This window comes from Crocuta crocuta, unplaced genomic scaffold, assembly GCF_008692635.1.
Source record: "Crocuta crocuta isolate KB4526 unplaced genomic scaffold, BGI_CrCroc_1.0 scaffold506, whole genome shotgun sequence".
NCBI classification, from domain to species: Eukaryota; Metazoa; Chordata; class Mammalia; order Carnivora; family Hyaenidae; genus Crocuta; species Crocuta crocuta.
In genome coordinates this window covers 1,774,134-1,790,067 of record NW_027528991.1, presented here as the reverse complement: position 1 = coordinate 1,790,067, position 15,934 = coordinate 1,774,134, and the positions used below count along the sequence as shown (strand labels likewise).

At 46.6% G+C, this 15,934-nt stretch overlaps 1 protein-coding gene across 1 annotated transcript in view; it reads left to right on the top strand.

The window, feature by feature from the left end:
• The window catches only part of AFDN (afadin, adherens junction formation factor), a 116,307-nt gene that overhangs the window by 37,532 nt on the left and 62,841 nt on the right, over positions 1–15,934 (top strand). Inside the window, exons 9-11 of the mRNA XM_077757384.1 lie at positions 6,224–6,318; positions 7,178–7,440; positions 15,490–15,559. Coding sequence (XP_077613510.1) covers positions 6,224–6,318; positions 7,178–7,440; positions 15,490–15,559 — 428 coding nt within the window. The remainder of the gene's footprint in view (positions 1–6,223; positions 6,319–7,177; positions 7,441–15,489; positions 15,560–15,934) is intronic.

Genomic DNA, 15,934 nt, shown 5'->3' with positions numbered 1-15,934 from the left:
GCCCCTGCCCCCCAGCCAGTGTGTTGGGACTTCAAAACTTCTAGGATCTTTGGGCTTTGGGCCTGTTCTTGGAAAGTGTGCATCGCGTGCTAGAAAGTAACGATTGCCTTCTCCGCGTGGAACGCTGTGAGGACAGCGGTCTGCAGGGACTGAGAGGAGCCGACACTGGGCCATGTTCAGAGGACGGAGGAAGGGCGGCTTGCGTGGGCAGCAGAGCCAGGGCGCGCAAGCATTCGTCTGCGTGACAAGCATTTACTGGTCCTTAGCATGTGTCACGCCCTCCCTGGTCGGGGCCTCAGGAGGGGGCCGCCCCAAAACAGAGGAAGCCCGCTGCCGACTCACGGTCCCGTGAGGACTGCTGTTCTCACTGCTCCTTTCCTGTTTGCGGCCGCCTGCTCGCTGTGTAGCGGCCCTGCAGGTGCGGGACGAGGTAGGGCCTGGGTGACGGGCGGCGCTGCCGACGGCTCCTCCCGGCCGCCCTGCTGCCCTCAGTCACGTTGGCGAAGCTTCTGACCGAGGGAGAGTAGGGAGAGCGACGTGGGAGAGGCTGTCCCTGCCCTCAGGTGACTCCCGTACGAGAGCGCATCATGACGCCATGCGCCATGAGCCCCTGTGACTCCCTGTGGTCTGACCTCCCTCCCGAGTGCCTCGGGCTGCCCGGCAGGTAGCCGCCCTCACCCTCGTTCCACTAGAGCGTGTGATTCACGTCGGCCACATGGGCCCCAAGGTGAACGAGCCTTTGGCGGCAGGTCTGGGAGCCGGGCCGAGGCCCTCCTGGCCGAAGCCGTGCTCTGTCCACCGGGCCACGCTGTCTGCCGAAGTCACGTTACTATTAGCTGAGCACAGTCATCACGCCGAATGAGATGGATTTCTTTTCCATTTACGAGGAAATAGCGCTGCGAGATGCGGGTTTGCCCTGAACAGGTCAGTGCTGTATTTCCACTGGACGTGTCACCAGCCAAGTACGAGGCCGCAGGTTGGGCTCAGGCTCAGGGGCGCTAGGTGGGAGACTTGGAGGGGTGGGCATGCGCCCTGCTGTCTCTCCTGGCTTCTGGAGAGATGGAGCGGTGGTAAAAAGTCATTTTATTCTTTGATTTGGATTTGAATGTGTTCTTTTAACAGAAGGAGGCCGTCGCGGTGGGGGGCCGTCTTCTACACAATGAACTAACCTTTGCCCTCCTGCTGCTCGGTGACTCACCTGATGTCTGGTGTCTCCTTAACAGTGTGCATTGGTTTCTAACACACACGCTCCTGGAGCGCTGTTGTCTTGTCCTCACAGCCCCGGAAGCCACGGGCGAAATGTGCTTTTCATCCTTTGAAAGGTGTCCTCCTGCAGCTCACCCTCTCCCGTCTCTCTCCTCCTTCCCTCTTCACGTGCTCCGCATGGCCCCTGTCCTGCCGATGCTGCCTTCACCTGGGCCCCGTGCATGTGTGTCTAGTCCCAGGGAGAAGGAGCCACTTTGCCTACTACGGCTATCACGCTTACGAAGGTAATGCTATGCTTCCTGCCGTGCTGGGACTAGAGCGCTCCCAGATCACCTGACCGGACGTTCTATGCATGGGTTTTTGAATTGATACAAATAACTTGCTTCTGAGAAATGTCCTGTCCTGTCACTTTATCCACATCAGTAAGTTCCGTATGCAGCACTCGCTGCACGGAGTAGGAGCTCATTCTACAGAAATGTCTGGTTCCTTTATTCAGGCTGAGTCTTAAGTGAGAAATTGGGTGGGAGGGACGAGAGTGAGGGTGGCGGGTACGCAGGAGGCCCGGAACCAGAGGCAGGTGCCCGGCTGCCACACCCTGGCTGTATGTGTGTCCCACACCCTGGGAAGCACCTGGCCTGTCCCGGTCGGTGGTGTGTGTCTGACAGCGCTCGGGAGGCCGGAGGGGAGCAGGATGCGCCACAAGCTTACTCTGTGACCGGGTTTTAGGGGGTTCCCCACGACTCTGTTCTCCTGGTGGAACTCTGTGTCTTGTTAGCGAAGATGTAGTTTCTTACTTAGAATATGTTTCTCAAATTTGTGTGTCTTTGTCTTTGTCACGTTCCATCGTACAGCTAGTTTTTGGTTTTATGGGAATACTTCTTTTTTTGTCTGTTTTTATATTTTGAATGTTATTTTTTTACGTGTTAGTGTAACAATCTAAGGCTCTCCCATGCTGTATAAAGTTTGCTCACCTTTTAGCATCTTCTCTTTGTTGCATTTTCTCTAAACTACAGATTTGCATTGAATATTACCCAAACTTGGAATTTTGGCTTTTGTTCTTTTTGAAAAACATATAAACAAGTGATATTTATCACCTGTTTTGATACTTCTATATGCACAGAGTCTAAGACCTGTTTTTAGTGTGTCTGTGTCTGTGTGTGTGTGTGTGTGTGTGTGTGTGTGTGTTTCCTGAAAAGGATTCTTTAATGTTTTCATGTGTTTGTTAATTTCCTACTCTACCATTCGGGAGCACTAGGAAGGAGAACGCATTTCCTTTCTTACCTGGTGCGTATCAAAAAAAGAAATGCATGTACTCATCAAGTTTGGCTAGAGTGTTTTTAGTTTTCCAGTTTTATTTAAGGAGAGCTAGTTTGTTTCTCCAAATAGAGTTAGTGAAAATATGCTTGAAGCTCGGTTTCAGTAAGCTTCAAAAATTTGATAGTTTTTTATCTATTACACTGATTCACTAAAGTGTAAGTTGTGGGGATGTGAATGTACGTTCAGTTTCTCCCCACTCCTGGGACGCGGGAGGCACTCTGTCGGTCAGCCTTCTTTAAATGAACGCATCCCTCGCCCTTTCCTAAGTGGTCTGACAAAAATGACATTTTGTCCCAGAAACTAACTTTCTGACGTTCACCCTGGGAAGCAAGCAGAGCCAGAAGTGGGGTTGGAGGTACAGAATTGTTGTAGAGAAAACACCCAGGTGCTCTTTAAAAGATGTTCTTATCCTATGTTTATAATAGTTTATTTTCTCTTAATATTCAGAATACTAAGAAAACTTTGGGTTATATCAAATTCAAATAAAAAAAAGCAAAAGCAGAGAAACAAGATGTAGAACAGTGTGAATAGTAATTTATGAGAAGCAGAGTTGACAGAATTCAGGACATCCAGGGACGTTTGAATCTGTGTGTGAGTGAGTCCCGATGATGGCTCATTTGACTAGATGTCATGTATTTCATTTGTCAACCCTAAGGAGTGTTCTGATGCTTGTCCAAGAAAAAAAAGAAGGAAAAATAATGTGTATTGAGTTGCTTAATTGTATATGCATAAAACAGATTTTATTTTTTTTTAATTTTTTAATGTTTTTTATTTATTTCTGAGAGGAAGAGAGATAGCATGGGCAGGGGAAGAGCAGAGAGAGAGGGAGATACAGAATCTGAAACAGGCTCCAGGCTCTGAGCTGGCTGTCAGCAAAGAGCCCAACGTGGGGCTTGAACCCACAAACCGTGACCTCAGCTGAAGTCGTACACTTAACGGACTGAGCCACCCAGGCGCCCCTGAACAGATTTTAAAGATTGGCTTCCGGGTGGAGAATTAGGCCAGGAACAGAAGGGTACTTTTCATTGTATACTTTGTGTGCCTTTTGAATTTCAAACTACATGAATATTTTATATATTTCTAATTTTATATTAGGACATTAAAAGAAAAACCTGGTGGAGGCACTGTTGTTTGCAGGAGTCACTTAGATGTGTCTGTGCTCTCAGAGGTGCTCCAGGTGTGTCACGGCTGCGGAAGGAGGTGCTCGGGCGGAAGTGAGGTGTCTGTGGAGCACCCTGAGGAGGGGCCTGTTCAGGCAACACGTTTCTGTGTTCCTTAATGCCCAGGAGATGGTCCCTGTCCTTTTCTTAAGGAGAGCGGAGTAAACTGTTCCAGAAAGAAAGATGTCTGTTATTTGACGATTACCTGCCTCCCCCGGCCCTTACTCCCCAACTCCAGCCAACCACCACTGCATCTAGTGAGTTCGGTCGCTGCTGTCTGGGTTATTCAAAATTTACCCCTGAAGGCTTTCTTTGTGTCTCCCGTTACTGTGAAGTAGTGGGAACTGAGGAACTGGGAGGCTTCCCTCCGCCCCGTGTGTCCGGTGTGTGCCAGCACCAGGAGACGGGGAGGCAGGAGGGGCCAGGCGAGTCTGTGCGGCCCCGTTTCTTTATACCTGGAGCTCTGCTGATGTAGGAGACGCATCCTGTCCACTTCGTAGCTCACGAGCTACCCCGCAGAAACGTTCAGGATGCAGAAGGGTGTTAACGTCAGGTTTTTCTTTTACCCCCACACAGGTATTTTTCACGTTCTTGTGTTTTTTAACTTTGTATTGAAATCATTGTTCTTCTTCATCTCTTTGCTGCTTTTGTTTTCTTTGTAATTCGTTCATGTAATTTGTGTGACCATATTGCATTATGCTATTTTCTTCATTTTCTGTTACTAATTATTCGCTGTTAATAAGTTAAATTTTTGTTGAATGTATACTGTGGACCAGACACTGTACTGAATACCAAGAGAAAGAGATTTTTTACAAAATCGAGCTGGAGCTGGGGCGGCAAGTAAATAGAAACAGTCAAGCACTAGGGAGAGCGGCGCGGGGAAGAAGTGGTCCGTGGTGCTGCAGAGGGGGACACATGGCACTTCCTGACCGGGAGTGTTTACTGGGGCTGCCTGTGCTGTTTAAAGCTAGCACAATCCCGAACATTCCTAGGGGAGCTTGGATTCAGCGGGTCTGGCAGGGAACTGCCCACGTCCAGGGAAAGCCCCGGATGGTTCCAATGCCTCATTTTGAGTCAGGACTTGGAGTGGGAGTTGAAATAACACTGTTTTAAAAAATGCTTCAGTTGCTACCGCACATGATGAGAATGTTCCAGCTGTGAAGCATCGCAGGTGATGGACCAGTTTTTCCTTTCGCATGAGGTGTCGTGCCTCTCAAGTACAGGTTACTCTCATCCAGGTCTGACAGGTTTCTGAAATATGCCAGTGCGGGGATGCTGTGTGCTCTAACAGTAACGACAGAACTTGTATTAACGGAACAGAGCTTCTGTTCTCACGGGGTCTTGCATGGGAGTTCAGGCTGCACCGCAGTGAAGAGACTTTTGCAGTGAAACTCCGGGTATGCGCCCAGCATTTAACTCCGGGAGCTCTCAGCGCTTCACTCCTGGTGCTAGTGGCCAGGGCTTGTAACTCGCAACCTAGTAGTGAGGCTGCGGGTCGTTCATGCGAAGTGGGCCAGGGGGCTCTGCTTGGCCTTTTAAGGACCTGGCGTAGCGTTTACCCTAACTAGGTTGAAGGCCACAGCCCGGAGGTGGGTCATGACTCACCGATCCTGCCAGGCACTTGTCCGTGTATGTTCACGGCTCTGAAATCAGAAGAAATCTTTGGGTGACGTCCTGTGTTAGGTTGAGTACAGTAGGTGAGAAGTGAGTAAACATCTGGGTGTAAATGACCAGAAGTCTTGGCGGTGGGTCTTCTCCCTTCTCCTCCCCCCACCGTCCCCATCCCCATCACAGAAATTCGTGCAGAGGGAAATTTAAAATTTCAGCAGTTCACAGAGGTATAAAATGATACCAAAAAAAAAATAAATAAAAGTTTGCCTTTCTGTCTCCACGACCCCCTTCCCAAGTCCCCGTGGAGCTAAGCATTTTTAATGATAGTTCTTACTGGAGCTTAATGTCAGAAATGGGCATTGGAACCTGGGGAGTTTCTTCAGAAGACCTGTGTGGGCCTCATCTCCAGAGATTTTGGTCCAGAAGGTCTGGGCGAGCTATGGGGTTGCACTTTGAAAACCTGTCAGGAACTCATCTGTACCCCATCCATGTATGCGGTGCTGTGTGCTACCTGTATGGCAGGTTTGCTGGGAGAATGATCTGGTTGAGGGGCAGGTCTGTATGTGTGAGTCATCTTCATCTGCTAATAGAATTGCTCTTCAGGATTGTTAACAAAAATCCAGGGCTGTATGGTGGAGAAATTTCTTTTTATGTGGTAAGAGAATGTTGGTTCTAGATGACGATGTTGGCACCTTAAGTCACATTAAACAGAAGATGATGTGTTTGTGCCTTAATTTGAACTGTCTGTATCTACTTAGGTAATCGCATGGTAAAATCTGGACAGTTCTTTGATAAGAAATCCTGAGAACTGAGAACTGTCATTGATTCTAAGACAATCTTTTGTTTGCTTTCTTGGCCTGTTTGTTTCATATAACATGACAAGAACGTTACACTTTACGAATGAGGCTCTGTTCTCTTTCTTTTCGCAGATGGTTCTGACTCCAGAGATAAGCCCAAGCTTTACCGCCTTCAGTTGAGCGTTACCGAGGTCGGGACAGAGAAGTTTGAGGAGAACTCCATCCAGGTGCGCGGGGGCCGCAGCCCTGGCTCCCCCATAGCTCTCACACTGCGGCGGCCAAGGGCTCGGTGGCAGGGCCTTGCCACACGGCAGCAGCTGCGGGAAGGGACAGAAAGCAAAGTCTTCGTCTTTTCACATAAAGAACTTGCGTGCTCTGGGTCACTTTCCTTTGCTGCAGCGCAAACGGAGAAGACTGTGGAATTCGGTCCACTCTCCACTTCTAGAAACCTGATGTGGTCGTTGGGTTCCTCTGAGGCGGTTTGCTTTTGTCCAGAAGGTGGTGACAGCTTGGGTCTTTTTCAGGATTAGAGGGGGCAGCCTGGGCGAGAGTCCTGTCGCTGGGTCTGACGGCCGTAGGCGTGGGCACTTCCTGAACGGTAGTTAAAATGTTGGCAGGATATGGTTCTCAGGTACTTAATGAAAAGAGCATAGCATGTTCTTTAAAGAGGAAGGCCAGGTTCATTACCTGATTGAACTGAGCTGACTTCTGGCAGACCGCCCTTTCCCCTGTGCTGTCATTTCCAGATGGCAAATGATGGGTCAGGTCATTAGTGTCATTTTCTGCTCTAACATCCCTTCCTTCAGCACAGCAGGAAGACAGATAAACAGAGTGTGTAATCCTAATGATCTGTACAGATTTATCCTTAATTATCTAATAAATGTTTCGGGTGACCATGTGCTTTTCAACTCAGTATGTCTTAAGTTACTGGATGCTAAAATTAATGCGTTCACTTATTTTGACGCTATTTTGACAGTGTTTATTTTTGTACTGTTGGGAGGAAAGCTGCTAAAAAGGACCAAAAGTTATGTTTTTAAATACCATGTCCTTTGTGATGGAAGTTTTTTTTTTTTTTTTTTTCCCCAGCTGTTTGGATCAGGAATTCAGCCCCATCACTGTGACCTCACAAACATGGATGGGGTTGTCACTGTCACGCCAAGAAGCATGGACGCCGAGACATACGTGGAGGGACAGCGCATCTCTGAGACCACCATGCTGCAGAGTGGGATGAAAGTGCAGTTTGGGGCGTCACACGTGTTCAAGTTTGTGGACCCCAGCCAGGACCACGCCCTGGCCAAGAGGCCTGTGGACGGAGGCCTGGCGGCCAAGGGCCCCCGACAGAAGCCTGGGTAATGACACGTCCGCTGTGAGAGTTTTAGGGTGTCTAGGTATGAGCAGTGATCTGAATCAGGCCTACGTCATCACAGGTTGTTTTATTTTTAAAAATTCCAAGTGGGCTTTGTTCTTGTTGTCGTGGTCTGGCTTCAGAGGAGGGAAGAAGAAAGAGAAAGGTCCTGACTTTATCTTAAAATTGGAAGTTGTGGCTGGTTTTTATTTTCAGATATTTTCTTCTTGGCCAGTACTTTATTCTCTGGTGGAGAACTGTGGTATTCTGTGTAGCGATCCCGTGGAAAATTTCTGTTGAGGTGGTGTTTCTCTCCACGGCAGTGAGATGCATGAAGAGCTCCTTAAGGAATCAGAAGAGTTTCAGCTCCACCTAGTGCCGTTCTGAGGACTTGCTGTGTGGGCCCGGCACCAGGAAACAAAAGTCCTTACTGCCCATCTAGTGAAAGCTTGTGAGCGGGGAGGGAGTAGGACTTCGCTCTGATACGGGTCATTTTTTATAAAGCATGCGCTGTCTGGCGACCCCGTTACCCGTTCCGCTGGTTGCTAGGGCACGGGCCTCGGGAAAGTAGCTGCGTGGCCCTGCACTCCCGGTGCTGACGGCCACCAGAGGGCCTGCCGCAGGGGCTCTGCCCCAGGAGCGTGCCGGGAACAGCACCAGGGGCCCCGTCGGCGTTTCCTTCCTCTGCCCGCCTGTGCCCCCGCCCACTGCCCACCGCCTGCACTGGGGCCAGGGGCGAACCTCTGCTTGCTTGGTTTTGGCCTCTCGCCAGTTTCTCGGCTTTGTAAAGCCTCCCGCGATGGCGCCCGGGGGTTGTGCAGCCCCCCTGCGTCGTGGGGAGTCCCGGCTAAGGAAGAGGATCAGAGGCAGTGGGTCCAAGTGAAGATGTGACGTCTCTCTGTAGGCGGATCGGACGTGGCACGTGGCACGGGCTGGTCCTCTCACCTCTGGCTCCATGTTTCCACAGAGGCCCCACGCCTCAGTGTCAGTCCCCAAGGAAAATCAGCAAGTGCCTCGACTACTCCGGAAAGTCCGTTTCCGTCGGACGCCCTTCCAGCTTGAAGCTGAATGTGTGTCTAACCTCGTCCACCCACTTTGCGTCTGGGAGGACCTTGTTTTTATATTCCTTTTTTAAAGTTGTATTTATTTATCGGGCACGTCCGCACGTCCTGTCTCCTGTTGGGACGCGTGCGAGGCCTCATCCGTCAGCAGATAGTCCTGCTCCGATGGTTTCGTTCCGCTCCGTTTCGTTTCATTTCATTTTTTATTGTTATTTGTAGTGTCTTCCATTTTAATCCTCAGCTTTTCTTCAGCTCTGCTGCTTTCGCTCAGCAGCAGACCGCGCTGCCGCCTGAGGCTCTTCTTGGCCCTCATCCCAGAGACATGATCATATGAAGTGGTTTCTTCCGGTGTGTTCTGTGTTGGTTTTCAGCAGTTCTCACAGTTACCCCCAGCCGTGCTTTATGCCTGAGTCTCAGCTCCTGGGTCCACTGGTGGCAGTGGTGACGGTCTGCACCCACTGCCAAGCGCAGGCGTGCCTCTTCAGGCGACCTTTGTACCGCCGCCACCATGAGCCCTCCAGTGTTGCCCCCAGAGGTTTTCTGTGGCGAGATCACTCCCGCCGTTCTGCCGCAATGCTCCCTGCTTTGGAGGCTGGCATTGGCTCCTCGTTCTATCTCTGCCCAGAAGCAGGGATCATGTCAAGGACACGGCTTAGGTTTCCTCGACGGGAAGGTGCTGTGAAATTTTATGTTTATTATTATTACATCTTTTCCTACAAACCTCATGAAACTGCCCACCGGTTGAGTATGCCAGTGCTTACCCATATGTCCATAGATTAGAACGAACTGTCATTTCTTTATAAACATATAATTTTGTTCTATTGTCAAACTGTTATACAAATTTCTAGATTGATAACCCAAGTTTTTTTTTTTTCCTCTCCCCACAGACATCTGTATGTATATGTGTGTGTTAATTGAGCTATAGTTGACGTATATTAGCTTCAGGGGCACAGTGTGCTGATGCAGTATTTGTGTACATTGCTAAGTGGTCACACGGTCCAGTTAGCATCCATCACCAGATATATGCATATTATTTCCACTTGTGATGAGAACTTGTAAGATTAACTCTCTTAGTAACTTTGAGATCTGCGTCACGCCCCCAGGACTTCTATTTCATAACTGGAATTTTCTACATTGTGACCCATTTCACCCACCTCACACCCTCTGCCTTGGGCAACTACCAGCCTGTTCTCTGTGTCTATGAGCTTTTGTTTTCTTTTTTTTAGATTCTACATATAAGCGAGATGGACAGTATTTGTTTTTCTCCGTCTGGATTATTTCATTTAGCCCAGTGCTCTCAGGGTCTATCCCTATTGTGGCAAATGGCAGACTTCTTTCTTCTGGCTGAATAATATTCATATGTGTGTGTGCGCGCATGTGTGCGCACCCGTGTACGCACGCCACGACTTTATTCATTTATCTGCCAGGGGACACAGGCTGCTTTTATATCTCGGCTGTTGTAACTAACGCTGCCGTGAGCCTGGGCGTGCAGATACAGCTTTTCAAGTCCGTGCTTCCATTTTCTTCAGGTCCATACCCAGAGGTGGGATTGCTAGATCATACGTTACTTCTGTTTTAATTTTTGAGGAACCTCCATACTGTTTTCTGCAGGGGCTGCACAAATCTGCATCCCCACCAGCAGTGCACGATGGCTCCGTCTTCTCCACATCCTCACCAGCACCTATTGTTTCTCTTCTTCTCTAACACTTGTTACTGTTTTCAGTAATAGCCATTCTGACAGGGTGAGACGAAATCTCATTGTGGTGAGTTTTTTTCTAATGTTTATTTTTGAGAGAGACAGAGTGTGAGCAGGGGACGAGCAGAGAGAGAGGGAGACAGAGTCTGAAGCAGGTTCCAGGCTCCAAGCTGTCAGTACAGAGCCTGATGTGGGGCTCGAACCCACGAACTTTGAGATCATGACCGGAACTGAAGTCAGATACTTAGCCGAGCAACCCAGGGCGCCCCTCATTGTTGTTTTAATTTGCATTTCCCTGATGGCTTAGTGTAGCAAGCATCTTTTTCATGCACTAATTGACGACCATCTGTATTTCTTTAGAAAAATATCTTCAGATTCTTTGCTCATGTTTTAACTGGATTGTTTTGGTTGTTTTCTATTGAGTTTTGTGATTTCCTTACATATGTCAATTATTAACCCCTTTATCAGATGTGTGGTTTGCAAATATTTTCTCCCATTCTGGATACTGCCCTTTCATTTTGTTGACGGTTTCCTTTGTTCTGCAGAAGCTTTTTTTGACTTGCTGTGATCCTCTTTTGGTGCCAGATCCAAAAATCACCAGGACCAAGGAGCCAGACATGTTTACTTCTAGGAGTTTTCTAATGGTTTCAGGTCTCAGGTTCATTCTTTAATCCATTTTGAGGTAATTTTTGTGTTTAGGGTAAGATAATGGTTCCATCTCATTCCTTTGCATGTGGCGGCCCAGTTTTCCTAGTAAGCATTTATTGAAGAGACTCTTCATTCCCCATTGTATATTCTTGACATGTTTGTTGTAAATTAATTGACCGTATATATATGTAGGTTTATTTCTTGGCTCTATTCTGTTATATTGATCTGCGCTTTTCTTGGTCAGGGTTTATGCTAGTATTATTTTTTGACTACTGTAGCTTTGTAGTGTAGTTTAAAATCACTGTGCATGATGCTTCCAGCTGTGTTCTTTTTTTCAAGATGGCTTTGGCTACTCGGAGTATTCTGTGGTGGTTCTATACCAGGTTTTTACTATGTTGTGTTTCTGTAAAAACATGCCATCAGAATGTTGATAAAGATTGCATTGAGTCTGTGCGTGGCTTTGGTCGGTATGCACATTTTAACAATATTTCTTCCAGTCCGTGAACATGGAATAACTTTCCATTTTCTTCTGTCTTCTTCAATTTATTTCATTAATGGCTTGTACTTTTCAACATACAGGTTTTCTACCTCAGTTAAATTTATTCCTAGGTATTTTATTCTTTTTGATGTAAATGTAAGTGAGATTATTCACTTATTTGCCTTTTTGGTGGTTCACTATTAGTGTATAGAAATGCAACTTATTTTTTTTTGTATTTTGTGGCCTCCAACTTTACTGAATTCATTTATTAAACACTTGTTTGATGGAGTGTTTAGGGTTTCCTGTAGATAATACCATGTAGTCTGCAAATAGTGACATTTTATTTCTACCTTTCCAGTATGGATGCCTCTTATTTCTTTTCTTGCCTAATTGCTGTGTCTCGTACTTCCAGAACTGTGTTAAAGTGGTGAGAGTAGGCATCCTTGTCTCGTTCCTGCTCTTAGGGGAAGAGCTTTTGGCTCTTCACCATCGAGTGTGCCGTTAGCTGTGTTCATGGCAGGTATGGCCTTTCTTATGTACATTCCCTCTATACCCGTATTGTTGGGAGTTTTTGTCATAAATGATGTTAAATTTTGTCAGATGCTTTTTCTGCATCTATTGCGTTAATCATATTTTATCCTTTATTTTGTTAATATTGTGTATCATATTGACTGATTTGCAGGCATTAAGTCATTCTTGCATCCCTGGAATAAATCCCACTTGATCATGGTGTGATCCCTTTAATATACTGTTGAATTCAGTTTGCTAATTGTTGCAGGCTTTGAGTCTGGAGTTCTCTCTTGTCCAGCAAGAAAGCAGATGCAGAATTGAATATGAGAGAGGCTAATGTCCAGGAGGAGAAAAGAGCCCCGAGTAAGGGTCCTCACTTCATATTTATTAGGATCAGAAGGCTTACAAATGTGGTGGACGTGCAGAAAGAGACAGTGAAACCGTGATCATTAGCTCGTGTGTGTGAGCGAAAGGAGGGTTCAAAGATGTGTGGTGTTGGGAGTTTGGATCAGTACAAAACAAAATCGCGGCACCAAGCAGATGACTGTTAACTGTAGGCACCAGGCACCACATCAGTTTCTTAACTTGTCCAGGGGCTAAGATAGAGCATGCCACCTCAGGGTTAACAGGGCATTTTTCTCGCTAATTAGCTCTGGACGTTTTCACCCTGCTGCAGGGGCTTTCCGCCTCTACCTGCTCTTGGACTCTCTTGCCCTGTGGTAGTTTCCAGCCCTAAGCCTGTTAACCCATTGGTGCAAGCTCAGGGAATTCTTTTTTTTTTTTTTTAATGTTTTACTTATTTTTGAGAGAGATAGAGACAGCATGAGCAGTGGAGGGTCAGAGAGAGAGGGAGACACAGAATCTGAAACAGGCTCCAGGCTCTGAGCTAGCTGTCACCACAGTGCCCGATGTGGGGCTTGAACCGTGAGATCATGATCTGAAGCTCAGGGAATTCTTAAACTTATTCCCCACAGCTAATATTTTGGTGAGGATTTTTGCACCTGTGTTTATCAGGGATATTCTTTAATTTTCTTTTCTTGTAGTGCCTTTCTCTGATTTTGGTACCAGGGTAATGCTGGTCTCGTGAAATGAGTTTGAAAAGGTCCCTCCTCTTTTATATTTTATAAGAGTGTGAGAAGGATTGTTATAAGTTCCTCTTTGGATATTTGGTAGAAATCACCAGTAAAGCCATCTGGTCCTGGACTTTTGTTTGTTGTGAGGTTTCTGACTAATGATTCAATCTCTTTACTAGTAATCGGTCTGTTCGGATTTTCTATTTCATCCTGATTCAGTCTTGGTAGTTTGTGGGAATGTTTCTAGGAACTCATCCATTTCTTTGAGATTGTCCAATTTGTTGGCATTTAGTTTTTTTTCATAGTAGGCTCTTATGCTATTTGTATTTCTGGGTATTAGTTATAAAGTCTCCTTTTCATTTTTGATTTTATTTTATTTTTCCTTCTCTCCAGTAACTTTGGGCTTTGTTCTTCTTTTTTTAGTTCCTCATGCGATACACGATGCATGTGTTCTTAATTGCAGGTTTCAGGGTCTGTTTTTCAAAGCCTTAGTGAATGGTATACTGGCAGGGTAGCATAATTTGATGTAGATGGTCAGTGTGGGGATTTTATTCATTCATTCACCTATTCACTGGGTATTTTTCTAGTCTGTATTCATTGAGCACCTGTGTCATGTGTCATTGTGCTCTGAGTGCTGAGGTGAACAAGACCTGATCTTACTCTCAAAGATCATACCTAAGTAAAATCATCAGAGTCATGAATAAAGTCACTTCGTAATCACTTAGCATATTCAGAATGCAGTACAAATGAGTCCATATTAAATTTTAAAGCTTTATCAGCTTTGGGGAAAAAGATAATGAGCTTTGTGTGATGTTGAGGGGATTTGTCATCTAGGATGATAATTACAGGTGGAGTCAAGAAGGCTTTGCCTGTATCTCTCTACATCCATAAGAGGGAGTTAGGGATGGGTAAGGTGTGTATGTGGCTTTGATAGATGACAGAGGGGGTTGAAGTATCATACTTCTGTTTGCATTTCCAGAGACAATAAACTGAATTTCCCATTCAAACCATTAGAAACCAGGAGAATAGTTTCTCTATTTTTTAAATATCTTGGTAACAAAAGATAGGTGAGAAGATGTTAACTATTAGTGAAAGCTTTTACTTCTCAGGTTACTCTTTTAAAGTGATATTATTTTGTACTTTTTGTTTTAACGTTTACATATTTTTTGAGAGAGCACAAGCGAGGGAGGGGCAGAAAGAGACCAAAGGAGAGAGTCGCAGGCAGCTCTGCGCTGTCAGCACAGACCCTGACCTGGGGCTTGAACTCATGAAAGCGTGAGATATGACCTGGGCCAAAACCAAGAGCTGGCTCCTTAACCAACTAAGCCCCCAGGTGCCGCTTATTTTGTATTTCAAGATGATTTTATAATTATAGTGCCAAGATAGAGGAGGAATTTGTACCTGGTTTTCTAATTTGAAGAGTTGTTTTGAACTTCTACATCTCTTTGTGGTTTCAGTCTATAGATTGGGCTTAAACACAAGTTTAAAGTTACCATAGTGCTGTGAAATGAGACCATTGTCTTTCAAATATGGAAACAGAGAGGTTATCATTCTCTTTGATTATCTTGTGCAGAAGCCCAGGAAATGTAAGCACTAACCTGTCCTGTTGGTTTCAGATGTTTTTAGGGCTCTTTTTTTTCCTTTTATTGGGTCTCCCTCTTGGGCTGAGATTAATGGATTGTATTTACCCTCATTTGTGCCAGAGAACCACAACTTGCTTCAAGTTATTGACTATTTTTAAATTTTTAAAAAAATATATTTATTTTTTTTTGAAAGAGAGAGAATGAATCCTAAGCAGGCTCCACGCTGTCAGCATGGAGTCCGAAGTGGGATTCAGTACCATGAACCCAGAATCAGGAGTTGGACACCCAGCTGAGTGAGCCACGCGAGTGTTGCCTAGGCCGTATTGTAGCCTGAGTGGTGCCGCCCAGGAGCTTCTCGAAACCTGTCAGATTGCCTCTTGGAGGAAGGCAGCCCAGCTCCTGTGCTATTCTCTGGGGCAGCGCCGCTTTCCCTGCGTCGACACACAGGCTCGTGATGCCTGTACACTGTGCGCTTTTATGTGCCGTCGGGGTGAAGCGGCTTGCCTTGTTCTTTGACCGTTCTTTTCCATTTATTGTTATTAAAATAGAGCTTTAAAAAATAGGATCCTGAGAGTATTAAGTATACAGCAGTAAGAAGAGTTAAGACTTACCAGCGTTTTTGGGGCGCCTGGGTGGCTTAGTCGGTTAAGCGTCCGACTTTCGCTTAGGTCATGATCTCGCGGTTCGTGGGTTCGAGCCCCGCGTCGGGCTCTGTGCTGACTGCCAGCTCAGAGCCTGGAGCCTGTTTCAGTCTGTGACTCCCTCTCTCTCTGACCCTCCCCTGCTCACGCTGTCTCTCTCTCTCTCCTAGAAATAAATTTTTAAAAAACATTAAAAAAAAATTAAAAAAAAAAAAAAAGACTTACCAGCGTTTTTATTCTGTGATTTATATGCTGATGATAAAGTGATTTCTTGATCTCTGAAGTGGGATATTTAGCTGTTCCTTTTGGATTAAGAAAAACGATGCCTTATTAATTCTGTGTGTTTCCTTTTTTATCTGGCAGAATTGTTCAGGAGACGACTTTCGACTTAGGAGGAGATGTTCACAGTGGGGCAGCACTACCAACAAGCAAGGTGGGTGCTAGGCGTCACCTGGTGGGACCAAGCTTGGGCAGCACTAGGGCACCGTGGCTGAAATGCGGGGAGCAGACTCCTGGGGCTCCTGGAAAGCAGACTTCACAGTGGCTTCTAACTGTGGTTGTCCTGATGCGGGCTGTATCGTGGTGACACGTCAGAGGCCCCGGGCGGGGAGTCATGTGATGTCCTGCGAGCAGGGTGTCCCGGGCTCGTCCCCCGTAGAACCCGCCCTTCTCCATCAGGGGGCCCTGAAGACGGCGGCCTTCCTCTCCTGCACCTGTGAGCTTACCTTGGCAGGCACGCTGCCCCCACAGCTGTCCCTTAGGTCTGTGTGATCAGGGAATGCGTGTCCTCATTCTGGTTGTCTCCTGC